The following is a 27,366-nucleotide window of genomic DNA, read 5'->3' on the forward strand; positions in this document are numbered from 1 at the left end:
CATATTTAAAATATCCTCAAGAATATTCCTCACCCCAATAACTCTACATATTCAACACCGAGATGATTCTCAAAGTTCAAAATAATGAGGCAGAATTCCAACTGTTTCCAATTCTAAGAATTCCAATAAGGAATACATTTTCCTCAACAGTGAGCTGGAAAGTACTGCTCAAACTTTTTATTTCTTTTAAAAAATTATTTATTTATTCATGAATAGGCAGAGGGAGAGGGAGGGAGGAGAGAGGAAGAGAGGAAAACAGAGAGAGAGAGAGAGAGAGGAAGAATCAACACCATCTGGCACATATACTGTCAGGGATTGAACTTGGGACCTCATACTTGAGAGTCCTGTGCTTTATCCACTGTGCCAACTCCCAGCGAGGGGTGTGGGTCTGAGACTAGGACAGTGTGGTAGCTGTGCTCACTGTTAACATTGGGCAAGGAAGAGAGAGAGAACGCAGTCTGGGCGGTAGACTCCTAACTTCTTAGCTAGAGACAAATCCAGCAGATGCCCCTTTATGGGCATCTCAGGCATCTGTGGTCCAGGTGGATTTATTTGAACTCATCTAGAATTCTTAGACTTGGAGGTGAAACAAGAAATGGTTTGAATTTGGACTGGATTTGGTGTATTGCACCAGAGTAACGGACACTGGGATGAGAGGTGGGGGAGGAAGTGTTCAAGTCCTGGATTATGATAATGGAGGATGACCTAGGTGGGGGGTTAGAATGTTATGTGGACAAATGAGAAATGTTACACATGTACCAACTACTGTAGTTTACTGTTGACTGTAAACCATTGGTTCCCCCAGGTCCCCCACCCTCAATAAAGGGTGGAAAACTAAATGGTTTGAAAGTGACTAACTAGTTGAGATTTCATTCTCCCTTATTTCAGAGCATGCTGGGTGGCTCTGAGAAAGGACAACAGTGAAAGGACTGTCACAGGACAGAGACATGGTTTTACGGTTTCATAAAATATGGTCTCATAAAATATGGCCTTGGTGAATAGCTGATAAGTACAGAGTTTGTTTTGGCTTAATCAGTGGTTTTCCCAAGTTAACTCCAATGACTGAATGGGAAACTGTTCAATCAAAAGCTAGATCATCCACATTTGGAGCTGGACAGTTCTTTGTTATGAAGGGCCTACCATGTGCATTGTAGGGTATTTGGCAGAGCCCCTTGCTTCTTTCTGTTCAGTAAATGCCAGTATCACCCTTCTTAATTATGAAGGCCTAAAATAATCAATCACCAGACATTGCCAGAATCCTCCAGGGGGGCAAAATCATCCCTCATCTGATAATCACATTAGTGACCTGGAGAAGTTAAGTAATTGCTTCAGAGTCTTAAGAGGTTCTTTGCGGCAGGGTTTCTCCTGGGGGTGGTTGAGCCCTGGGGAAAGCTGGTGCTTGCCATTGCTAAAGTTCACCAAGTCTTATCAGTCCAGACTCTGAACGCCTGGGATGTCAGGGTCTTCAGGGCTGGATCACCTCCTCGGCTCTTCTGTTTAGGACTCCCTAAGGTCCAACACAGTGCCTGGCATATACCGTAACAATATTTACTGACTAAGCAACGTGTCTGAGGGCATAAAACAGAATACTATCCAGCCTTTAAAGTTACAAGCTATCATAGAAAAGTACATGGGCCAAAACAAACAGTAGGTGTCTCTTCCTAAATATTGTGATGTTTTAACCTGGTAAAATTTCATGATACTTCACAAATTCAAAAGTTCTGTCCCTTAACCAAAAAAAAAAAAAAAAAAAGTCTGTGCTAAGTTGTATCAAACTAAGTCAAGGTGCTATCAATTGTACAAAGACAGAGTGAAAAGAATGACCTCAAGTTTATGCAAGTTTTATTAAGAGACCTGGATTTATGACTCCAGGGGCCAGGAGGGAGCTCACCTGGAAGGGCACAGGCCAAAGCACCAGGAGGAGGCCCACAGATAGGCCGGGACTGTGGTGTCTCTTCCTCTCTTGCTATTCTCCACCTGCTTTTGTCTCTATCTGAAGTTTCCAGAATGAGAAAGACCAGCATACGAGTGATAGAAGCACATATGTACAGAGGCTCCCAACCTCTCAGTATATCAATAAGGATCCAAATTTGCGGCTTCACATGCTTGGTGGGATGGGGCCAATGTGTACGAGTAAGTGAGCTGCAGTAGCTGTGTTGGATCCAGTAGTAAGCCACACCACACCCATGTTTATGAGGCACCACTCCCCAAAGGTTAACTTCACGGAAGGAAAAACAAATACAGATACCACCTCTTCCACTCAGACCTCCCAAGCTGCCCTATTTGGGCAACAACTCGCTACCCATCCTTCTGTCCCCTCTCACTGCCCAACTCTCCCAGCACCATCCAATGATTTTCACTAATGCCTTCTTAGGAAATGTGCAAAAAAGGGATTTCCATCAAGGCCTTTGAAGGTCTCCGGTGTCCTCATGTGTGTGATAGGTTGGGCCAAGGAACGATGAAAGGAGAAGAAGGAATGGGGGGATTTTGCTTGATGTGTCTTCCTCCTGATGGCACTGAAAAGAATGAAAAGAAGAAGGAAGAGGAGGAGGAATAGAAGGTGGAGGCGGGGAAGATGAGAAAGAGGAGGAGGTGGAGGAGGAGAAGAAGAAGAAGAAGGAGAAGGAGAAGGAGAAGGAGAAGGAGAAGGAGAAGAAGAAGAAGAAGAAGAAGAAGAAGAAGAAGAAGAAGAAGAAGAAGAAGAAGAAGAAGAAGAAGAAGAAGAAGAAGAAGAATGGAAATTGTGCCTTTCAGATGATGTCACTGTTAAATTAAATTAAGGACATATGTTTAGCCGTGCAGTTGTCATCTTTTGATTATCGAAAAGATGGCTGGTAATGAAGTGGATTTGCAAGAAATATTTTTAGTGTGCAGTGACTGTGTGTGTACAAACTGTGAGCTATGCAGCTAATAAAATGACAGATTTAGAAATTGCCTGGCATCTATATCCGGGCTTTCCAAGCAGCTATTTATAGAAAGAAAAGTGATATTTAAGCTGCCACGGTAGAGTATTAGAAGCCGCCTTATATTACCTTAGATAACGGTCCCATATTTTAAAGTAACATTGGGAGCCATTCAATTATTTATTCACACCTAAGTCATATAAATCGCAAGATTTGGGGGGTTGTGCAGGGGAAAAAAATTATCCCCCCCCAAAAGTCAGACCTCACCGTCACGGTGTAAAGAGATAACTGTGAAGCCAGTTATCCTACAGATAAAAATAAAACAAACCAGCATGAATTTTTAATAGACAAAAAGGAAATAAGTATTTTATAGCGACATTAAAAGTAACTATTAATTTTCATCTTTTCTGTTACGCAATGAAGGCTCAGTGTGTCAGGCCGGGGGCTCTCTGTTTGATGTGTATGTCTCTCCCTGATAGGTGCTCAATAATTACTCTGCAATCTCCGCGGAGCTGGAGGACGAGCTCAGCCTGGGCAGAGCCTATGAAGCCATCGCCAAGGTGCTGCAGAGGTAGGTCAGCACCTCCTGGCCCCGCTGTCACCACAGACCCACTCAACCATGAGAGGCAGAAGTGATTCGAGCTCTGTCGCTTTCCATTACTGCCTGCTTAACTTTTAAGCGGAGCCCTTCTTAAGTGACCCTTTTACTTAAGTTCCCTTAAGTCAAGGCAGATCTTTTAAAAATAGGCCCTGAGTGCAAAGCACAAGGATCCCAGTTCGAGCCCCAAGCTCCCCACCTGCAGGGGAGTCACTTCACAGGTGGTGAAGCAGGTCTGCAGGTGTCTCTCTTTCTCTCCCCTTCTCTGTCTTCCCCTCCTCTCTCCATTTCTCTCTGTCCTATCCAACAATAATGACATCAATAATCACAACAAGGGCAGCAAAAGGGAAAATAAGTAAAAATTTTTTTAAAAATAGGCCCTGGAAGTCTTCTTAGGTTTTGTTGTTGTTTGTTTGTTTGTTTGTTTGTTTCTGACCTCACCTCATTTGATTTCTGATTCTCCTGTAATTTCAGGAATGACTTTGAGTGGAAATCAGGTCTCAGGTTAAATCAAGTTTAAAAATCAGAGTGCACAGGAATACAGAATATGCTTCAGTGGCCATAACCTTTCTAGGTCTTTGAAGAGAGTTTGCACTGCTGCTTCCTTCAGACTGATTTCACGGGGGCATTACACTTTGAGGGGGGAATATCCACTATAAACACATATCAAATGCTTACTAGGCCACAATTCAGACAAGTATTGAACTGGAGCTTTGCTTACTGATGGTCTTTATAATCATGTTTGAAATTTGCGGGCACCAGGGGCTATCTCTCATTAATCCTCACTCACTAAACTTGTGTGTCATCTGGAATATTTTAGTCCCTATGTCAGGCCTCTACAGTAAAAGCTAAGCTGAAATTTGAACAGTTATCTGGTAAATGCTGGTAATAAAAGCAGCAACAAGTCGAATGTTTTCATTTGGCTTCTTATTACTTGAGGTTGAGATACGGAAAGGACACAGCTGTGTTTGGTATAACATGAGGTAGGGCGGGTTTTCAGTAGGAATATCTTGGTCAGAATTTAGCATCCTGCCTTGTGGAAAACACAAAATGGACAAGAAAATTTATCCTCACTTCTTTACACCAAGAAAACAAAAACATTGCTATTGTAAAAAAAAAAAAAAAATCCCATCAGGCTTGTAAGTAGCTCACCTGGATAGTGTGCTACCTAGCCATGTGTGCAGCCCAGGTTCGAGCCTGACCTCCACCACATTGAAGGGAGCTCCAGTGCTGTGGTGTCTGTGTCTCTCTGTCTCTCTCTGCCTCTACCTAAAAAAAGGAGAGAAAAACAATTTTCATCTATTGAAGTACCAACAAAGTTATGGTGAGCATGAGTTTTTGTTTGTTTGTTTTAATTTTTATTTATTTATTGGACACAGACAGAAATTGAGATGGAAGGGGAAGATAGTGAGAGAGGCAGAGAGACTCCTGCAGACCTGCTTCACCACTCGTGAAGCTTTCCCCATGAAGGTGGGCATCAGGGGCTTGAACTTGCATCCTTGCACACTATAATGTGTGCATTTAACCAGGTTCACCACCACCTGGCCACCAATTAATTAATTAATTTATTTATTTTTAAATTTCTTTATTGGGGAATTAATGTTTTGCATTCGACAGTAAATATAATAGTTTGTACATGCATAACATTTCTCAGTTTTCCGTATTTATTTATTTTTTAATTGCCACTGGGACTCAGTGCCTGCACTATGCATCCACTGACGCTGATGGCCATATTTCCTTTATTTTCTTTCTATTTTTCATTTGTACAGCATAGCTCGCTTTTTTACTTTTAATTTTTTATGTTTGTTGCCACCAAGGTTATCTCTGGAGCACAGAGCCAACATTACGAATCCACTGTTCCAGGCAGATTCATTTATTATTATTTTTTTATTTTATTAGATAGGACAGAGGGAAATTAAGAGAGGACAGGGAGACAGAGAGAGGGAGAGAAAGGCAGACACCTGCAAACCTGCTTCACCACTTGTGAGGGCGACCCCTGCAGGTGGGGAGTTGGGGCTCAAACCTTAGTCCTTGTGTTTAGTACTTTGTGGCTTAACTGGGTGCACCACCACCCAGCCCCCTCTATTTTTTATTTGATAGGACAGAGAGAAATTGAAAGGGGAAATAGGAAGGGAGGGAAGGAGGGAGAGAGAGAGAGAGAGAGAAAGGGATAGATACTTGCAGACCTACTTCACCGCTTTTGTAGTGTTCTCCTAGCAAGTGGGGAGTAGGGGCTTAAACCTAGGTCCTTGGTGCATGGAAATGTGTGCTCAGCAAGGTGTGCCATCACCCAGTGATGGATTCTTAATTTTATAACACACAATAGGGAACCAGGTGGTGACACACCCGGTTAAGTGCACATAGTACTAAGCACAAGGACCCACAGAAGAATCTGGGTTCAAGCCCCTGCTCTCTACCTGCGGGGGGGGATGCTTCATAAATGGTGAAGCAGGTCTGCAGGTGTCTGTCTTTCTCTCTCCTTCTCTATCTCCCCCTCCTCTCTCAATTTCTTTCTGTCCTATCCAATAAAATGGAAAAAATTGGCTGCCAGGAGCAGTAGATTCATAATGCTGGCACCAAGCCCCAGCAATAACCCTGGAGGCTAAATAAACAAACAAATAAATAAAAGTGTACAGTGGACAAGAGAGCATAGGGGATGCTTCTTCTGAGACCACAGAGCAGTCCGCAGGGCACAGCAAGCTTCCTGCCCATGACTGCCATGCTGTGGCATCGACGGTGCTTGTTAGAGAGCATTCAGAGCAATAGGGACCTCAGCATATTCTTTTGTCACTTATGCAAAAATAACTCAACAGTGTGGACTGTGTTTCAGATACAGAAATTCTAAACAGATGAACAGCACATCCTAGATATCTCAGAAGCCTTATTAAGTCAAATCCGCGGACAGAAATGCTTTATACAGATCTGTGGTCATAAGCTTCACTTCAAGGACCTGGTGTGCTTTGATACTTGTGCGCGTGCTCAGGCCCACACATGCGTAGATGCACGTGCATATATAGTCATAGTCCTCTGCTCTTCAGATTAGCCGTCACATGCAAGAACTAGCACACACATACAGTGAAATAGGGAATTAAACGACAGTTCCCAGATAACTTCACCCATGTGTTGAGAATAAAAGTAATACCAAAACTAACCCGTAGACCAGAAGTTCTTGTAGTTAAGGGAGAGAACATGAGAAGGAAGTAGGGGATGGATGGAAAGACTGCTCACTTGGATAGTGTGCTTACTTTGTCCTGCACACAACCCAAGTTTGAGCATAGCCTCCACCGTGCTGAAGAAAGCTTAGAATGTGGCTGTCGTTTCTTTCTCTCTATCTCTGTTTTTCTCTCTCTGAAAACAGTTGGCCTGGAGCAGTGAAGCCCCAGTGATGGAGGGGGTGGGAGAGGGAGAGAGACTGACTCAGTCGCTAGTATAGTGACATTAGAGATGCTGTGTTTGGTGTGGTGAGTTTTATGCACAGTATACCTCTAAAATTTCACAATGTTGTCAATCCATGTTGAGTCAAAAAGAAATAAAACCAGAGTAAGAAGTGAAACACAGCCCAAAGAAAGGAAATGGTGGTAGGGGCTGCTGAGAAATAAATGGCACTGTGTATAAAGCTGAGCCTTTCCTCTGAGTCTTTTTCTTAACCCTTGCAGTTGCATAAATTCCGCTCATAGTAGCCCTATTTCTATAAACATGTTTTTAAAAATATTTATTTATTTACCCCCTTTCTGTTTGTCTTATTGTTTTATTGTTGTAGTTATTATTGTTGTTGTTATTGATGTCGCCATTGTTGGATAGGACAAAGAGAATTGGAGAGAGGAGGGGAAGATAGAGAGGGGAAGAGAAAGACAGACACCTGCAGACCTGCTTCAGACTCCCCTGCAGGTGGGGAGCCAGGGACTCGAACCAAGATCCTTACACTGTTCCTTGCGCTTTGCGCCACCTGCACTTAACCCACTGCGCTACTGCCCAACTCTTGCATAAACACATTTTTTTCTCTAAAGGAAATGGAAGTGGAAAGCCGTGTCTAGGACAAGTGTGTGTGTCTAGGGCTCATCAGCTGACTGGCCGTGAAAGGTGAATAAGCTATAAGGCTGGAAGCTTCAAAAATGATTTTAAGAATTTATACTGAGGCTTCAGTTGAAAAACAAGCCCCATTCCTTCAAGGCTGCGTGTGTGTTCGGAGGGAGGGGAGGGTAAGGCACTGCCATGTTAACCTTCTGGTAGTGTGAGACCCAACCCTGGAGAAGATGAAGATGATATTGATGAAGATTTTGATAGTGAACAAGGCTTATTATTTCCTGCTGATGATCTGGGTGATATTAATTGCACAAGGGTTTAAACTGTATAACAGAAAATAAGCATTTACAATTTTCCCCTTAACACGGTAGACTAGTGCAAAATAGAGCCGATGCTCTAAATAATAACAGTTGCCTGTGAGACAGCTATAAAAGCCAGATTTGTGGCCCATAAAACAAAGAGATAGTGGGGATGAGAAATTACCAACTGAATGTTATTACTACATAGACACAACCTGAGTAAACACGGGGGGGGGGGTTCCTCACTTTTCCTTATGACGTTTTTGGCCTTACTTACTAAAATATATTGTGTTCTGAAGTTGTGCAATTCTCTAAATAATCAAGATGGCTTTTTTATTTTATCTAGGTGTGTGTGTATGGGGGGGGGGGGTGTCACCACGAAAATGAGACTAGTTCAAGACACATGGGTTTTCGACAAACCCAGCTCGAATTTTTATCCCATACCAATTGCAGATTTTCTTGCAAACTTGGGTTAAATTATTTCCTAGCAAACTTTTCACAGTGGAGATCTTTAAATCAATCAGCACAAAGTTCCAAGTGTGAAAATTACCTTTCTGTTATAGCTGGGAATTAATTTCCTCTTGCTTGAGAGAAGTGACATGCCCTAGTAATTTTCATACATCCTTGAAAATGGCACTTCCAGGCTCGGATGCGAAATTTCCTAAAAATGGCCTCCCCCCCCCCCCCACCAAATACATCAGAAACATTTCTATTAATTCATGGAATTAAGAATGGTTTTTTTTTTTTTACATTCTCTCCTGTCACCAATTCCATTTGCCCTTATTACTTTCATCTGTGGCCCGCACACTTGGTGGCACAATCAACAAACCCCTGAGTGGCTGTTTCATCTCTGCCCTATTTGATTTCTCCTCTCTGAGTAAATGATTAAGTTTTCATGCATTGGTTCAACCAAAATCTATGTTCACTCAACCACATCCTTTATTGATTACTTCTACCGCAAACAGTAGGCCAAGTGTGATATGCATAATTGGACAGTTGTCAGGGGATGTGGGTGTTAACCGTCCTGTTTTCCCAGTTGGAAACCGGCATCACCTTGATACACAAATATTCTGCACTGTTTCATTCTCATTCTTCGGACCGAGGCATCCTGTTCCTCAGAATATATGTTTTTAACTCTCTGAGGTCTGGTTGAATGAATTCAGTGATTATCCTCTATAATACGCTGCCCCAGGTGCACCTGTGCGCTGCATATAGAAAACGGGAATTAATATTTGTCTAACATTTTAACCTTGTCTTTGAACTTACACAAATAATCTTCAGCGTTTCTGGAAGCTTTGATTTTTTTTTTCTTTCTTCCAAGGAAAGATGGGTTTCTAAATCTGTTGCTTACTTTTTATATTTGAAGCTCCTTTAAGCGACATATGATATTTATATAATAACAACTGTGCTTGCTCTGGAACTGGGTGTTCACTGAGTGGGGCATGTAATATGTTGCCAGAGATTTTGTCTTTGGCATTATTTGTTAGAGTACGTTCCAGTTGATTTTTGATTGATTTGGATATCTTTTATTACTTTGTCAGGGGAAAAAAAAAAACTTGACTCATCCAGCAATAGTTCTATTTATATCATTTTGTATATCTTGTTCATTGTACTTCTTTTGTTGTTGTTGAGCTTGTTGTTATTTAACAATTACTAACAGGCCAAGCCCAATCCATACAATTCCACCAGAAATATAGCAGCTTTTAGAAACATTAACTTATGCTTCTAAAACTTAAATAAAAATAATGACTTTCCCTAAGGCTTTAAAGTGATGTGAAAGAATTCTCCATTTTATTTTCTTTTTGCTATTTTCAATCCTTTTGCTAGTATTATAGTCCAAGAAAGAGCTTTGAGAGTTACCACCAGTTTGATAAAATATCTTTAGTCTTAGAGATTCACATCTACTCACAATTTTAAAGATTATGCCACTGTATTGATCAATCAGTTTACATCCCATGTCCTCTCAATACCACTTTAGTTGTTCCACAAAACAAATTTTTGAAGTCACATGGACATTTGAAATACATCTCTAACAATTCACAGTGTTTTGCAGAATTGAGCTATGCCTAAATGTAGAATATCTTTAATTTTGTTACAAAAAAGTAAAGATAGTCATAAAGAGGAATATTCATAACTGGATGAGTATCAAATCCGACTTGATTTCTGATATGGAGAGCATTCTATTAGCTGTAAGAAAGGGGAAAGGAAAGTACTTGACAGCACCTGACACTCAAGTAAACAAAATAACGTTAGTCCTCTGATTCCAGCTGCATGTGCCTGTCTGCCTTGCAGACGTATGTTCAGATTCATTGCATGATGAAAGGTTCTCAACAGTGAGGCTCAGCAAGTAGAGAGCAGTGAGTAGAATGACTTCATTTCACTGTGACACGTGGTCATAGTATGAGCTGTCAGTTACTGAATCTCTATTTTCCTGGATATATATGGGTTTTTTTTCCCACCTCACAACTTACAAAGAATATGGAACGAGCAAGTTTACAGGTGTGGTCGGAGTTCTTCATCCAGAAGACTAAACTGTGACTATTGAACCCAAATTCCTAGCATCTGCTAGACTGTGCTCTGACCTTAAAGCAACCGAGCCTGTTTTTACAAACATACTACAGTTTGTCCAGGAGAATGAATGCTGTCTTCATCAGATTTTAGGAGGTTGATACCTTTAGTCCTGTGTATCCCCACTCAAAATAAAAAATCCTCTGAAATGTTCTCAGAACTCCTGGCGTATCCTTTTGAATATCTCTGATAGCAGCACACCAGTATCTGACAGGTGGGTTTAAGCTTTGGAAACATCCTGATGGAGTGAAGAGTCCTCATTTGGAAAGTACAGTAAGTAGGGGCCAGGTGGTGGTGCACCTGGCTAAGCTCACATGTTCCCATGCACAAAGTCCCGGGTTCGAGCCCCCACTCCCCACCTGCAAGGGGGATGCTTCACAAGTGATAAAGTAGGTCTCCAGGTATCTTTCTCTTTCTCTCTCCCTGTATTTATCCCTCTCCCCTCTCAATTTATCTCCGTCCTATCCAATTAAAAAAGTAGAATTTTTTAAAAAGCAAAAAAAATGGTCACCCGTATTCTTAGTACCAGCACCAAGCCCTTATGATAACCCCGGTGCAAAAAAAAAAAAAAAAAAAAAAAAAGGAGAGGAGGAGGAAGAAGAGCAGGGAAATCAGAAGAAGAATAGGAGGAGATGGAGATGATGATGATGATGATGATGAAATAAATAACTCCTATGTGTAACCCCATTTCAACAACAGAATGTATTAAATTACTTCTGGATGTTTTATATCACTGGACTTTGAAGGAGTTTCCTGAAGACAAATTCCAGGAATACCAACAGTAGTGCATTCACAGAAAGGAATATTATTTAGCCATAAAAAGGGGAGAGTAGTGATATATGCTACAACCTGGAAAAAACCTGAATACTTATTAAACAAAAGAAGATAGTCACAAAACCCCAAACCACTCTTTTGCCATCCATTCAGTGACATCATTGAAGATAATGACTTGACAAGAGCTGTTCCTGTCTTATGCTCAGCCTACCCAGCCAGGTGGAACTGTAGTGAAGGAGAGCTAGAGAAATCAGGACTGGACATTTAGAATCGCCAGACAAGTGCATATCGGAGCGAGGACACTCCCTTAGTATGTGAAACTGGCCATAGCAAGCAGTTAATGGGGCACGCGGGAGATCTTGGGCAGAACTTTGAAGAACCACCTGCAGTTGAGCAGAGAGAGAACCAGCCCCATGTTGGCAGAATGGAAGGGAGGAAGAGAACTGCATCGAGGGAGAGAGAGAGAGGAGCTCAGCTGAGAGTGCTAGGTGCCATAGAGAGAGAAGCGGGGGGGGGGGGGGGGGGGGAACGGTGTGGCAATTAACAGCAGCATTTCTTGAACAAAGAAACCCATCCCCTTCACAGCCACTTTCCTTCCCAGCCTCTGAGCCACTGACTACTTTCTGTCCATGGGTTGCTGATTCTAGACATGTCAGGTAAAAGACTCATTTGTGGTTTTGTGACTATCTTCTTTTGTTTAATAAGTATTTGGGTTTTTTCCAGGTTGTAGCATATATTACTACTTTTCCCTTTTTATGTTAAATAATATTTCTTTGTGTGAATGTACTACGTTTTGCTTATTCATTTAGATTGTTGCCACTTCTTGGTGATTACAGATGAGGTTGCTATGAACATCCGTGTGCAAATTTTTATGTTGGGAACATTTTCATTTCTCCTGGATATATACTTTAGGAGTGCAGCTGACATGGTTTGTAAGTGGTGCCTGCACTATGAATCCACTGCTCCTGGAGGCTATTATTTCCCTTTTGTTGCTCTGGTTGTTTTATCATTGTGGTTATTGTTGTTGTTGTTGTTGTTATTGATGTTGTTCTTGTAGGATAGGACAGAGAGAAACAGAGAGAGGAGGGGAAGACAGAGGGGGAGAGAAAGATAGACACCTGCAGACCTGCTTCCCTGCTTGTGAAGCGACCCCCCCCACAGGTGGGGAGCCAGGGGCTCGAACCGGGATCCTTACACTGGTCCTGTGCTTTGTACCATGTGTGCTTGACCCACTGTGCTACTGCCCAACCCTCGATTGAAAATTTTTTGAGAAGCTACCAAGTTGTTTTCCAAAGGGAGCAGTAGGTACCATTTTACAATTCTACCAGCAATGCATGAGGACATAAAGGTGTGTTAACTCTGTCTATTCCCATAAAAACAAACCACATCTTAAAAAAAAAATCTTGTTGATGTGTTTGCTGTAAATTTCATTATTTTGATGACGTACATTCTAAAACAAAGCATCATCAGTGAAATAATTCTCTATCTTCTATTTTACTTCTTCTAGTGAAGGAAAGACAACCGAAGCTATTAACTACTTGAAAAAAGTTGTGAAAATTGCAGGGAACAATTTTCAAAAGCTTGATGTCATCAGGGCAAGTACACTCCTTGGGGACCTCTATAATGGAAAGGTGAGTGTATGTGTTTCCTGCTTATGGGGAGAGAAATTTTTTATTTCTTTATTGGGGGATTAATGTTTTACAGTTGACAATAAATACAACAGCTTGTACATGCATAACATGTTTTCCACATAACAGTTTTCCACATAACAATACAACCCCCACTACGTCCTCTGCCATCACATTCCAGGACATGAAATATTCCCCCACCCACCCCAGAGTCTTTTACTGTGGTGCAGTACACCAACTCCAATCCAAGTTCTGCCTAGTTTTTTCCCTTCTGATCTTGTTTTTCAACTTCTGCCTGTGAGTAAGATCATTCCGTATTTATCCTTCTGTTTCTGACTTATTTCACTTAACATGATTTCTTCAAGCTTCACCCAAGATGGGCTGAAAACAGTGAAATCACCACTTTTAACAGCTGAGTAGTATTCCATTGTGTATATAGACCACAGCTTGCTCAGCCACTCATCTGTTGTTGGACAACTGGTTTGCTTCCAGGTTTCGGCTATTACAAATTGTGCTGCTATGAACATATGTGTACACAGATCTCTTTGAATGGTTGTGTTTGGTTCCTTGGGATGTATTCCCAGGAAAAGAATTGCAGGATCATAGGGAAGGGGAGAGATTTCTATAGTTAATCATTCTCTCCCCATTTGAGCGTCTCAGTTCCCCCCCAAGATGTCCTGCAGAATGACCATAGGACTGCAGACTTGGTTCATGTAGAAAGGACAGTCTGTAAGACAAAAAGCCTCTTCTTTGCTCTTCTCCTCAGGCCTGACTGCCACCTTGGGCGCCATCAAAACAAGCTGCTGGGGGCCAGGCAGCTGCACCGGGTTAGGCACACATAGTGCCAAGTGCAAATAAGTGCACGAGGATCCCGGCTCCCCACCTGCAGGGGGATCGCTTTGCAAATGGTGAGGCAGGTCTAAAGGTGCCTATCTTTCTCTAACCCTTCCTCTCTCACTTTCTCTCTGTCCTATCCGACAATAGCAACAGCAACAACTGGAGGAAAGATGGCCACTAGGAGCAGTGGATTCTTACGTAGTGCTGGCAACAAGCCCCAGCAATAACCCTTGAGGCAAAAAAAAAAAAAAAAAAAGCTGCTAACTCCATTGTCTATCTTCACAGCTAATGCAGATTATAGATCTGCAGTGGGTTCAGATTTGAAGAAAAATTCCGTGATTTAAATTCAAAAGAACTTAATAGTAGCATTTACCTCTTCCCTGCTGACATTAACGTTTAATCTCCTCTGCTCCAAATTCTTGTATTAATCCAGCTGAGATGCCCCTGCTAGCTCTCTCAGGAGAAGACAGGACAGTCCCAAGAGCAATTCTCAAGAAACTGTGGAATTCAGTTCTCGTAAGTGGGTCTGAAATAGTTCTCTATTCTAGTCTTGACCTACTCCCCCCAACTCTCCTCCACCTTAAATCCTATCAGTACTTATCAACCCAGCTGCTCCGCCCAAAATCTGAACACTCCTTCATCATCCTCTTCACCATGGTTGACCCAGAAATAAGCCCTGCCCTTGAGACCACCAAAGCACACCTCAGATTCACCTGCTTCTGTCTCTGTTGCCACCACATCAGTTTCTGACAGCACTGTGCTCTCATTGACGGTACTACAATAAGCTCGAGATCCACCTCCCTGTTTTTCTGCCATGTAGTGAGGCCTCCACACAGAGGTCCCAGCAATACTTCAGAAGAAGCTACTGGCTCACTCTTCAGCATTAATTTTCCAGATAGCACTTAGCTAATAGTTTCACTGTTTGTGAATGTTTATGAATGTTCTATTTTTACCGTTATCATCATTTAATTTAACTGGAATGGAAACTCAAAGAATCATGTCTGTCTAAGATTATTATTTTATTCCAGTACCTAGACAAGGGCATGACGTAGAATGGTAAACAAAAATAAACGTATTTATTGAATCCATCAACAAATTTACGACCAATTTATACCACCAGAGAATAGTGTTCTTTCACTTAGGGAATTCTTTTTTCTCACTCTTTTTTAAATTTTTTATATTGTCTTTTTTAAGAAATTTATTTATTGGACAGAGATAGAAATTGAGAGAGTAGGGGGAGTTAGAGAAGGAGAGAGACAGAGAGATATCTGCAGCCCTGCTTCACCACTGGCAAAGCATTTCCCCTGCAGGTGGGGACTTGGGGCTCGAACCTGGGTCCTTGTGCATTGTAACATGTGCACTCAACCAGGTGTTCCACCACCTGGCCCCCACTTTTGGAATTCAAAGCAAGTTCATTTTTGCAGACTAGTTTAGCATTTTTGGAAACTAGTTCTCAGTCTATAGAACCAAATCTAATATTGCTGATACATGTCAGTCTCTTCTGGCTTCATGTTACTCATGTGGTGTGCTAATTATTGTGTATAAAATACTTTCTAGGAAATATTGCCATCAGACCACAATTGTAATCCAAAACTCCATCCAGAAAAAAAAAATAGTATGACTGTTTTCTATATTCTCCTATTACTATAATTAAAGTTAATGCATCCTAAAATATCCTGTATCTTGTTTGTCTTTTATTATGTAATTATAGGAGACGGGTCACACACCTTCCCTCCTGATGTGAACTGTCAGTATAAAATATATAACTTGTAAATTGGCTCTGTATTTTAGGGAAAATGACCTCATATAGGCCCTTTATGTTTCTCATTTCCAAAATAAGGTCAGAGAAGAAATGCCTGGTTGACACACTGGTGCTTCTAACACCAACATATTAAATGAGATGGGTTGGAAGTTCTTCTTCTTCCTCAACAACAAAACTACAACAAAATGGCCATTTATCTGGAGCTCACTCATCCAGTGTTTTTGCTTTTTTTTTTTTCAATTGTTCAAGTGGACCTATTAAGAGTCAGAATAATGCGTGAAAGTTCTGTGTCTTGGTGGGATAATGCAAGCTGTGTTGCAGGACTATGATGTCATCAAATTCCTGTTCTGAAATTTTCCACTAGATGCTAATCTGAGATATTTATAACATGAAATGAAGTTCTCATCCAATAAGATGTACTTAACTTAGTAAGTGCATAAAATCAGTTGTATGTTCTCAGACTTGTCTTCAATATTGCCAGGATTAATTACTAGAATCTCTAAAATTTTATATAAAGTAGGGATTACCTTCCCAAAAATGAGCTGTGAAGACTTGGACAGAATCTGTGGTGAATATATTAAATTTAGATGTTAAACTCTTTAGGAATTAAAATTTGGAAATACTGTGAATACTAATGAAACCTCATTCCAAAACGGTATGTATAGAAACGCTTATAGCTAAGAAATGATGTTGTGTTTCCTTAACACTGTTTTAAACTCCAGAAATCTCATTTAGTAGCGATTTTGTAGTCGTCGTGTCTGTGGGCATCTAGGGATTGAGTGGTGGACTCAAACTGAGGGAACAACATTTACTTATGTTCCTTCTTAAGAGTCAAAGCAGGTGTTAAATAACATCTAGGTATATGAATACTTTCACTAGCAGCAAGTTAGCACTTGATCATAAACTCTGTCCCCTGATAGATACCCTTGGAGCATTGGTCTGCTCTGTAGTACCGGTAGCTGGAAAAATCATGACACATTTCTTGCATAGAAAAACATCGGGAAATGTGCCATGACTTTTCTGACAGCCCAAGAGTTGTCCAATAAATGAGTGGCAGGGTCGCGGAGATAGCTTTCTTGGGAGAACGGACACTCACTTTAACATGTGTGTGCAAGGACCCAGGTTCAAGCCCCTGTAGCAGGAGGAAAGCTACACGAGTGGTGAAACAGTGCTGCAGATATCTGTCTCTTTTCCTCTCTATCTCCACTTCTCCTCTCAATTTCTCTGCCTCTACCTAATAATAAATAAAAGTAAAACTATTTTTAAAAAACCTCATATTCTGTCAGGCAGCCCCTCATCTGAACTCTGTGACTATACAGAAGTGTGTGAAGCAAACTATCATATCTGTAACATCTATGATCTACAGCTATTTCTGTGGTGTTTGTATTTCCAGACTTTTCATGGCACATATTGAAGAAATGGCTTGAAAACTTATAGCAAAACATTCTCACTTCCAAGTGTTTCTTTTCAAAAAAGTATTGCCCATACTTCTGTTTTGTATGAGAGAGGAGAGGAATGAAAGGATGTAAAATCAATAAAGAAGAAAAGGAAATTTCATCTCTTAGAAGTCCTTACCAATGCAACACAATCATAAAAACATTATCTTCCTTGGAAGAAGATTATTGGTGGGGAGGCGTGGGTGGAGGCTGGGATCCAAAACAGAACCTTTCAAGATAGTGCAGTACATGCCAAGTTGAGCAGACAGCTGGAATGGTGAAACAAAAGTTAAGGACAAAAATCATCTCTCTTACATTTTTTAGGGCTACTACAACAAAGCTTCTGAATACTTTCAGCAAGCTTTTGACACCACAGTAAAACTCGTAAACATGCCCCTGATGGACGAGACCAAGGTTCATTATGGCATAGCGAGAGCTCATCAGATGATGCTGTCAATGAACAATTGCATCGAAGCTGAGAATGTCGCCAGCCTCGACTGCCTACTGTCCTGGAAGGGGAGCAGAAGCAGCATCACAGCAGATTACATTGTCGGTAAGGCACCGGTTTCCTAAGACGATTTACCTTCTGAATCAGTCCTGATGAATAAGCCATTTTCATTGCAGAGTTCTATGTGATTGTGGGTGATTTTTTTTTTTATTAAGAGGAAACACTGACAAAACCATAGGATAAGAGGGGTACAACTCCACACAATTCCCACCGCCAGAACTCAGTATCCCATCTGCTCCCCTGATAGCTTTCCTATTCTTTAGCCCTCTGGGAGTACGAACCCAGGCTCATTGTGGGATGCAGAAGGTGGAAGGTCTGGCTTCTGTAATTGCTTCCCCGCTGAACTTGGGCATTGACTGGTCGGTCCATACTCCCAGCCTGCCTCTCTCTTTCCCTAGTAGGGTGGGTCTCTGGGGAAGCGGCGCTCCAGGACACATTGGTGGGATTGTCTGTTCAGGGAAGTCTGGTTGGCATGTGGGTGATTTTTGTTTTAAGTCTTTCCCTTTTTGCCATTTCAATTACAGTGTGTCTGTGTGTCTTGGTGTGCATCTGTTTGGGCTTGTTTTGTAGCTCTTTTAGAGTCTTGGATCTGGATATCTGCTATTGTTCCAGGTTGGGGATGTCCTCAAGTATTCTTTTTTTTTTTTTTTTTTTACCAGAGCGCTCCTCAGTTCTATGGTGGTGCAGGGGATTGAACCTGGAATTTCAGAGCTTCAGGCATGAAAGTCCCTTGTACAACCATTGTGCTTTCCGCCCCCATCTAACTATTACTTCTTCAAATAACTTTTCTTTCTCTCTTCATCTGTCTCTTCTGGAGCCCCTCAGATGCAAATGTTGTTCGTCAATGTTGTCCCAAATGTAGGTTATTTCTTCTTTCAGCTGTTCTTTCTGGATGCTCCTCATGATCCTACCCTTCAAGCCATTCTGTCTTCTGCTTTATCCAGTCTGTAATCAAGCCCTTCTCCTGTATGTTTCTGCTCAGCTACATTGTTCTTTCACTGTCTGATTCTTGTTTGGACCTTTCTCTTATTTTCTCTTTATGTTAGTTTTCATCATGTTCATGTATTGTTTTCCTGATTTTATTCAGTCCCATTAAGACTGTGTCTTTGAGGTTCTCTTCAGGTACTTTACATACTTCTGTTGTCTTGAGACCCCCTCCCCCCATCGTCTACGCCACAAAGGTCTTGCCCAATTCACTGACTGAGGTGGACTTTTCTGGGTCTTCATTTTATTGGCTGTTCTGAGCTTATGTATATGGGTTCAGCTAAACTGCTTTCTTTCCAGTCCTGAAGTAATGACCTTGTGTTAGAAAGGAGGCTTTTAGAGTATAAGTCTAGTGTGCCAGCCTGAGATGCTATGCTTCCTGTTATTGTATAATATAGATCAAAGCCTTGTCACCTTGACAGGAGCTGAAGAACCAGAGTGGGGTGGTGGCCTGAGAACACAGCCTACAAGGAGCAGGGCCAGGAGGAGCAAAGCAAGAGGTTGCCACTATAGAGGACCATAGGCCCAAGCTTACTTGAGGGAGAATATTGTGTGTGGGGGCGAGGGGTGGGGGTGGCTACTTGAACTGAAGGAAGGGGGATCTATAACCAGGACCAGCTCAAGAAGGATTTTAATTACATAAATTTTGGATGTGTTTGTGTGATAGGGTGTACCTGCAGTGGTTAAGGAAAGTATAAAATTACTGTAATTAAAAACAAAAAGACTTCTATGCTGTTGTGGCTGGAGTTTAGCAAACAGCAGTTTTATTACAACACGGGTTATTTAGGTACATAAAACCATGATAGCAAAATAAACAAAGTGGGAAAAACCAATTAGTCATGTGCCAGGGAGATATGAGTCCTTACGCTGAGTTGTTCAGATACATGTGTTCAGGTCCTGCGAGAAAGGCATGATAAAGTTTCAAGTGAAAGTGAGCAGATGAAGAGCATCAGGAACAGAGCCAAAGGGGAGAAAAGCCAAAAAAGGGCTGAACTGCTGCCAGGAGCTTGCTTAAATAGTCTCTTGTACCCACAATCCCTTGTGAGTTTGCGTACATCTGTCGTATGCGCATTGGGCTGCCATCAGCCATATGCTAATTAAGTTCATGTCCCATGATCCATTCTGCTCACCATAAGTTAAGAACAAGGTCCCCAACATAAAATAGTGATAATGGTTAATTTAACTTGATTGATCACCATTCTCATGGTATTTTTCATTGTTTTTTAAAATACCCAACAGTATGTACTGATGAGTTATAAAGAATATGAAATAACTTCATGCTGTATAAGTCTGTTTAGCTCCCCACCTGAAGGGGAGTCATTTCACAGGCAGTGAAGCTGGTCCATAGGTGTCTTTCTCTCCCCCTCTCTGTTTTCCCCTTCTTTTTCCATTTTTCTGGGTCCTGTCCAACAATAACAGCAGCAGCAACAGCAATAATAGCAACAACAGTGTGGGGGGGGGGAAGATGGCTGCCAGGAGCAGTGGATTCGCAGTGCAGGCCCTGGGCCCAGCGATCACCCTGTAGGCAAACAAACAAAACAGCTACTGATCAGAATCATGTGTCTGCTTTTTGCAACCCTTTCTTTTCTTACAAATCACATACTTTTCTTTAGACAGCACCTTATTTTTCTATTCTTTTGTTGTTGTTGTTTTACATCTGACAGTTTATTTTTCTATTCTTCTTACATCTCATCTTCATGTTTTTATAAGGACATGTTATATTCTGAAGAGTTTAGGTGCAGAACAGAAAAATGAGTTTGAAAATATTACTCCAAAGGCCAGAGAGACCGCTCATCAGGTAGAACAAGTGCCTTGCGTTGCACTAACCCAGGTTTGAGCCTTAGTGCTTAGTGCCATGTTGGAGCTACGGTAGCAGTGGAGGAAATCCAGTGCTATGGTATTATCTCTCTGTCTCTCTATCCAAATGAAAAGACAACCCAAAGCAACGAATCGCACATGTGAGGTCCCAGCTCTACAATAAACAAACAATTTGTATTATTCCTGCAGTTAAAAAACTCAACTATTTATAAGACAGAGAAGATGAAATCATCCCAGTTGTTGTAAAAGTGCATCCCCTTTCCCTGATTTATTTAATCAAGATCAGAAATCTATAGATGCGCAGGCTAGAGAGACAGCATAATGGTTATGCAGACAACTTTCCTGCCTGAAGGTCCTAGGTCCTAGTTTCAATGCCCAGCACCACCTGAAGCCAGAGTTGAGCAAAGCTCTGGTTTTGCTCTCTGTGTCTTTCTCTGTGTATCTCTTGTTTAAATTACACACACACACACACACACACACACACACACACATATTTTTGTTTATGCATGGACACACTACATCAACTACATCATTATAAAAGATGAAAAAAGTATTTTAGATTCAGATTAAGTAAGAATTTAATTCCCATACTAGTGGCACATGGCTACTTTTAGTGGTGGTAGTACTACTTGAAAAAGCGGGGCCCGGTGGTGGTGCACCTGGTTGAGCACACACGTTACAATGCACAAGGACCCAGCCCCCACCACAGGGGAAAAGCTCAGCCAGTGGTGAGGCGGTGTTGCAGGTGTTTCTCTTGTCTCTCTTCCTCTCTGTCTCCCTTTCCTCTCTCAATTTCTAGCTGTCTCTATCCAGTAAATAAAGCTAATAAAAAAAATTAAGTAAAACTCTTATTATAGAACATTATTAAACTTGTTTGCCTTCATAGACATATTTGAGCTGGAAATACATAAAAACCTACTTTGAGATGATTCAGAAGGACTGATAGATAGCCCAACAGGTATGGACTCTGTCATTCCCTTGCACAGATCCTGGTTTAAGCCCCAGCACCACATGGAAGTGCTATGGCACCTGGGGAGGCTCAGGCACTATGATGTCTCTCCTTCTCTTTCTGACTCTCTTAGCTGAATGAAATGGTCAAGCTGAGGGAGGAGGGTGGGAAGATAGCATAGTGATTATATAAAGAGACTTTCATCCCTGGGGCTCCAGAGTCCCAGGTTCAGTCCAGCCATACCACCATAAGTTAGAACTGAACAGTGCTCTGAATAAATAAAAAAATTAATAAATAAATAAATGAGAGTCAACCTGGAGCAGTGAAATCAGTATGGTTCCGTAGCCCCCATGTCCACTTGGTCGATTCCAAATTATATTCCTCCATGAGGATAATTTCTGGAACCATCCGTTCCACCCCGGTTCCATGGCTGCCAGTTCTTAGCAACATCGCCCTGCCAGATAATCGTCGGGATGCGGCATCATCTAAGTTCATTTCCCACGTCTACGCTCGACCGGACCTGCCAATATACGTGGATATCTTCGCCCACCCTGTCCGACGCTTGACGTCTCGTCATCCAATCTGGTCCCTAAACCTACACTGAACTTCTCTGTTCCAGACTCTTGGAAACAGAGTTGGCAGTCAGCTGAGGTAAAGAACAAACACCTCATCACAGACCCCTGCAAGCGTCAACCCGGCTTTGACCTAGCACGTTATGATTGGGCCCTCCTCAATCGCTATCGAACAGGCCATGGCCGGTGCGCCGCTATGTTCCACCGCTGGGGAGCCAGAGATGACCCGAACTGCCCCTGCGGCTCCAGACAGACTATGACCCACATAGTCAACGACTGCCACCTCTCCAGATTCAAAGGAGGTCTCGAAACTTGACATCAGGCTCAACCTGACGCTGTTGACTGGCTATGGAAGAAGGGCAAACACTAGAAGGAAGAAGAAGTGAAATCTTATGTATGTGAGGCCCTAGCTCCACAAAAATAATAAGTAATAAGTAATAAGTAATAATAAGTGAATAAGTAAAGAAAATGCATCAAAAAAATACCGTCGATACTCCAGTTTGCTCTTACCTTTGCTCCAAAGTCTTGACTCCCTGCTGCATAATCTTCTGAAACTGTTTTTTGTTTTGTTTATCTAGAGCACCACCCAACTCTTGCTCTTGGGAGGGATTGAACCTTTCACGTGTATGATACACACACAAGGCATCTTGTTAGTACCTTACTCTATTCCAGTAGCATGCAGGGCAATCCCACCCATCTTGCAGTTGCAGAATTCTCCCCTGATCCTCCTCTCACTTGGCCATCGCCTCTTCTTTACATAATGGAACGAATCAAGAAGTCAGCAAAAAAAAAAAAAAAAAAAAAGGGACCAAGCTGTCTCTAAAATTTTGTGAGAATTATAGTGACTGGTGGAGGGTTCACACAATTTTGGTGGTGATGCAGTGTGGAACTACACCCTTGTGGTCTTGTAATCTTATAGTAAATCTTTTTTTTTAAAGGGGGGGGTCGGGTGGTAGCACAGCGGGTGAAGCGCATGTGGTGCAAAGTACAAGGACCGGCATAGGGATCCTGGTTCGAGCCCCCGGTCCCCACCTGCAGGGGAGTTGCTTCACAGGCGGTGAAGCAGGTCTGCAGGCGTCTCTCTTTCTCTCCTCCTCTCTGTCTTCCCCTCCTCTCTCCATTTCTCTCTGTCCTACCCAACAACAATGACATCAATAACAACAACATTAATAACTACAACAATAAAGCAACAAGAGCAAAAAGAAAGGAAAAAATTAAAAAGTAAATTGTAAAAAGCCAGCAGGCAAGTTTTTGTCTAGTCCTGTTAAGCAGAGAGCAAACCTCACTCACTTTTCTCCAAGACTTTACCACCCTATCAACCTGTCACTTCTACAGCTGCCATCTCTACCTGATAAGAGTTGAGTTTCATGAAGAGAGAATCTGACTCTTGATATATTACAATTCATCATTTCAGCCCTTTGAAAGGTCCAAAAAGAGTCATAACTATGAATGAGTCTTGTGCTCGCTTAGACTCTACTCTGAACAGCTACTCATTAAATAACAATCTCTGACGTCTATTAGGTAGCAAGGAAATATTTGTCAAAGTAAGGAGAATTTAAAATGAGTATTCTCATCCTAGGCTGCACGCTGACTTTTGAAAAGAAAAGTCATAGTTTCCTGACTCTTTGGGAAATCTGGGGGGAAATTCCCGTGATCCAGTCAGTATGTCGATTACCACCCAGTCATCACATGAAGGCACAATGTCAAGTGTGATGTTGACAAAATGAAAGAATACAGAAACATTATTTGGAAAGCTGAACAGCTCTTTGGTTTTCAGCTTCGCCTTTCTTCTCCAAGAAGGCATCTTTAATCTTGCTATTTAGTGGTCTCAGGTATTCGGGCGGGGAAGGGGGAACTGATCAAAGATTTGAAAGATACATTATAAAAGCTGTTCTGTTATCTTCACCTCTGAGACTTACATCCTCCAAACAAATCATTAGCTCATGAAGCAGGCGATATCCTTTTAAGCAGAGGCATCTGAGTCCCCAGGGGAGGAGAGCAATGAGAGACTGGAGTCTCTGGCTAACAGAGCCACTCGCCCTCAGTCTCACTTCTGGGTGCCTTTCAGTGTCCCTTGTTCTGTTCTAAACCTCTGTAGTATGTTTGGAATGATTTCTGGTTCCTTCCTTCCCAGTAGGACAGATAAGAATAGAGTCTCATCCCAAATTTAGGGATTTAGAAGGAATGTAAATGTATTGAGATTCAATAAAATTATTCAAGCCTGAAGCAACAGAGACTGGTTAGCTTTAGAAGGCTGAAGGGGCTTTGAATGTCTGCTGGTTTCTGCAGAAGGTGACTTTTGTTCTTGCCTTTTTGTTTGTTTGTTTGTTTGTTTTAGACTTAATAGAACTAGTACCTCTACCATTAAGAAATAAATTTTTTGAAGTGGAAAGCTAATTCCTCTTTCCTTTTGGAGCTCACATATCATACGTGGAGTGATAACACAAAAGCAAAAATCTCTTGTATGCAAACCAACAGTACTGTTAACCTAGAAATACAATTTTAGCCATTTAGATGCCAGCATTGTTAGCGATTTCATAAATATCGGTAACGTGACTTTAATGCACATTTTACTGTAGCCAAATGCAAGTTAGATCAGACGAATAGGATGCAAATCCTGAGAGTAGAAATGGATCAGTACACAGTGGTGAGTCAGGATTCGGAGCCGAAATGTGGAAGTGTCCACAGGTATCACTGTAGTTTATGAATCATTCAATACTCCTACAGGAAAACCATTAAGATCATCACTTTGACTCTCAGTAGTTATTTAGACTTAATGTGGGTTGTTGGCTTAATGTCTATCCATGTTTTCCTACCACACTCTACCTGGATTTCCCATTCATAATCTCACCCCCTTTGAAGGAGTCTGGAAAAAGTCATAATTATGAGTGTGTCTGGTGCTCTCTTAGACTGTGAACAGCTATTTATTTGTTCAATAACAGTGACAATGAGTAGAAAGTTATGGAATGAATCAAAAAGTCAGCAGACTTTTTTTTTTGCAAGTGGGGTGTGGGGCTCGATCCCCGGTCCTTCAGCTTGGTAATATGTGTGGTTAACCAGGTGTGTCACTGCCTGTCCCCCACAAAAGAAAATTTGAAAAAAAAAAAAATTTAAAAATCTAAAACAAAAGTAAAACTAGCCACATAGAAAATGTTCAAACTAGGGAATTGGGTGGTAGCATAGTGGGTTAAGAGCACGTGGTACTAAGCACAAGGACCACGTAAGAATACTGGTTTGAGCCCCCGGCTCCCCACCTGGAGGGGAGTTGTTTCACAAGTGGTGAAGCAGGTCTGCAGGTGTCTTTCTCTCCCCCTCTCTGTCTTTCCCTCCTCTCTCCATTTCTCTCTGTCCTATCCAACAACGACAGCAACACTAATAATTACAAAAAAACAAGGGCAACAAAAGAGAATGAATAAATAAATAAATAATTTTTTAATGTTAAAAAAAAAAGAAAATGTTCAAACCATAAAACAGAGAAATTTGCTTATATGTATCTAGTGGACTATATTCTATGAAGAAAAAGAAAACACACATACCAAAAAAAAAAAAAAAACCAAACTTGAACTTTTTTCAAATATTGACATTAATTTTGTAATTGTGAGATGATTTTTTTCTGTAATATAGTCTACCTCAAACTGGTATATATTTGATGTACCGTATACCAGTATCCTTCTAAACTGGATTTTTTAAAATGTTGAACAAGAGTTCTCATTTTTGGAATTACAGTGTGGAAAAATGATTAGACTGTGTTTTTTGTTTGTTTGTTTTTAGTTATTTAAATGTATGACACTTAGGTCTCTGAGAAAAACCTTATGCTTTAACTTTTATTTCACTCTAAGTGCATATAAGGAAATTTTTTTTCCTTCCAGAGTTATTGCAGGGGTTCAGTGCCTGCACTATAAATCCACTGCTCCTGGAGGCCATTTTTTCCCATTTTGTTGCCCTTGTTATTGTCATTATTGTTATTGTTGCCATTGATGTTATTGTTGGATAGGACAGAGAGAAATCGGGAGAGATGGGGAGTCAGAGACGGGGAGAGAAAGATAGACACCTACAGACCTGCTTTACCACTTGTGAGTTGAAAACCAGAAGAATTACTCTGGGTTTAAAAAACACCATGTTTGGGGGGGAGATAGTGGTGCACCTGGTGAAATGCACACGTTGCCATGCGCAAGGACCTGGGTTCAAGCTCCCCAGCCCCTACCTGCAGGGGGAGGCTTCACGAGTGGTGAAGCAGGTCTATAGGTGTTTTTTTCCCTCCTTATCTCTCCTCCCACTCTCAATTTCCCTCTGTTCTATCTAATAAAAAAGAAGGAAGAAAGAAAATACATTTTAAGAAGTTTCGTGTTTTCAGTATAACTGTAATAAAGGCCATGTAAAAACTCCCTTCTGTTTTATTTATCATAATCATATGGATATATGGATATACAGTGAGGAGGAAAGAAAATAATGGTCTAGAGAGGAAACATCACATCATTTCAAACTCAAGTTACCTCAAAATCTTAGTCCTATCCCACAGAACTATTTTTTTATGCTTTTTGAACAAATTGACATACAGAATTAAAGCAAATCTAAAATAGACAAGGCTGTGGGTTTGGAAAAGTCATTTTTTTAACTATTTAATTTGATAGGACAAAAAAAACTGAGAGGGAAAGGGGATAGAGGACAGACAGAGAGACACCTGCAGACCTGCTTCACCACCTGTGAAGCTTTCCCCCTGCAGGTAGGGATTGGGGACTTGAACCTAGGTCCTTGAGCACTGTAATGTGTAGTACTTAACCATGTCTGCTACCGCCCAGCCCCTAGAAAAGGCATGTTTCATTGATGGGTAACTAGGTATCTATCTCATAGCGAGGAATTTAGGCTTTTTGGAGTCAAAGAGTTTGTAGCCATGCAAGGCACCAGAAACCCCAGGTGCTCCCCAGAGTCTGGTTTTTCACTCTTCTGGCCATGTGTGTTTCTCAGGCTCTGACATCTAGACAGGGGACTGTGACTAGTCTGGCCGTGGGACAAAAGCCACTGCTGTCTGAGATCCTGTCGCTGAGAGGAGCCTTGCTGCAGCAGGAATCACAGAGGGAGTCTGACAGAATGAAGAGGCCGCTAGGAAGATGCAGCCTAGCTTGTTAAACTTTCAAATGTAGAGCCTTTGTCCTGGAAGCTACTCTAACCTGCAGCAGTTCCGACCTCCTGTGAACACAGAATAATCCTTTATCCAGGTGAACCATGGAGATTGCCACAGTCTGTTGCCACAGTTTAGCTTAGCCGTCATGCCTCATTTAGCTTCAGTACTATTTATCTAATGGTTTCCTAGATCACCACAGGGCTGGGCCAGCGAGAGAACGGGGACAGCCATTTCCCACATGAAAATGTGCGCACTGTGTGCTTATAGATTATGGGTTTGCCTGTGATTTTTTTTTAAGCAGAGCCCCCCCCCCAAAGTCCTTTGCTTTTTCCTTCTGGTTGTAGTCACAGAAAGCAATTTTAAATGGGAGAGAAAACATTAAAATATATCCTTTTATCGACTCTGTTATTGCTAAGAAGCTTGAGAAAGACAGACATCTTTTCTGCTGTCTTGTTGAAATCTTGATAGACCTTCTAAATGTACTTTTAACACATTTCAGCAAACTCAGTGTTTTCTGCAACTGGTACAAGAAATTAGATAAATCCAAAGATGAAACATGCTAGAAAGGAGAAACTCATCCTTGAG

At 41.5% G+C, this 27,366-nt stretch overlaps 1 protein-coding gene across 1 annotated transcript in view; it reads left to right on the forward strand.

Moving 5' to 3' along the window:
* Window positions 1–27,366, forward strand: part of TTC29 (tetratricopeptide repeat domain 29) — a 194,558-nt gene that overhangs the window by 97,917 nt on the left and 69,275 nt on the right. Inside the window, exons 9-11 of the mRNA XM_007528445.3 lie at window positions 3,383–3,474; window positions 12,673–12,796; window positions 17,153–17,381. Of these exons, the coding sequence (XP_007528507.2) occupies window positions 3,383–3,474; window positions 12,673–12,796; window positions 17,153–17,381 (445 nt within the window). The remainder of the gene's footprint in view (window positions 1–3,382; window positions 3,475–12,672; window positions 12,797–17,152; window positions 17,382–27,366) is intronic.

This window comes from Erinaceus europaeus, chromosome 19, assembly GCF_950295315.1.
Source record: "Erinaceus europaeus chromosome 19, mEriEur2.1, whole genome shotgun sequence".
Classification (NCBI taxonomy): Eukaryota; Metazoa; Chordata; class Mammalia; order Eulipotyphla; family Erinaceidae; genus Erinaceus; species Erinaceus europaeus.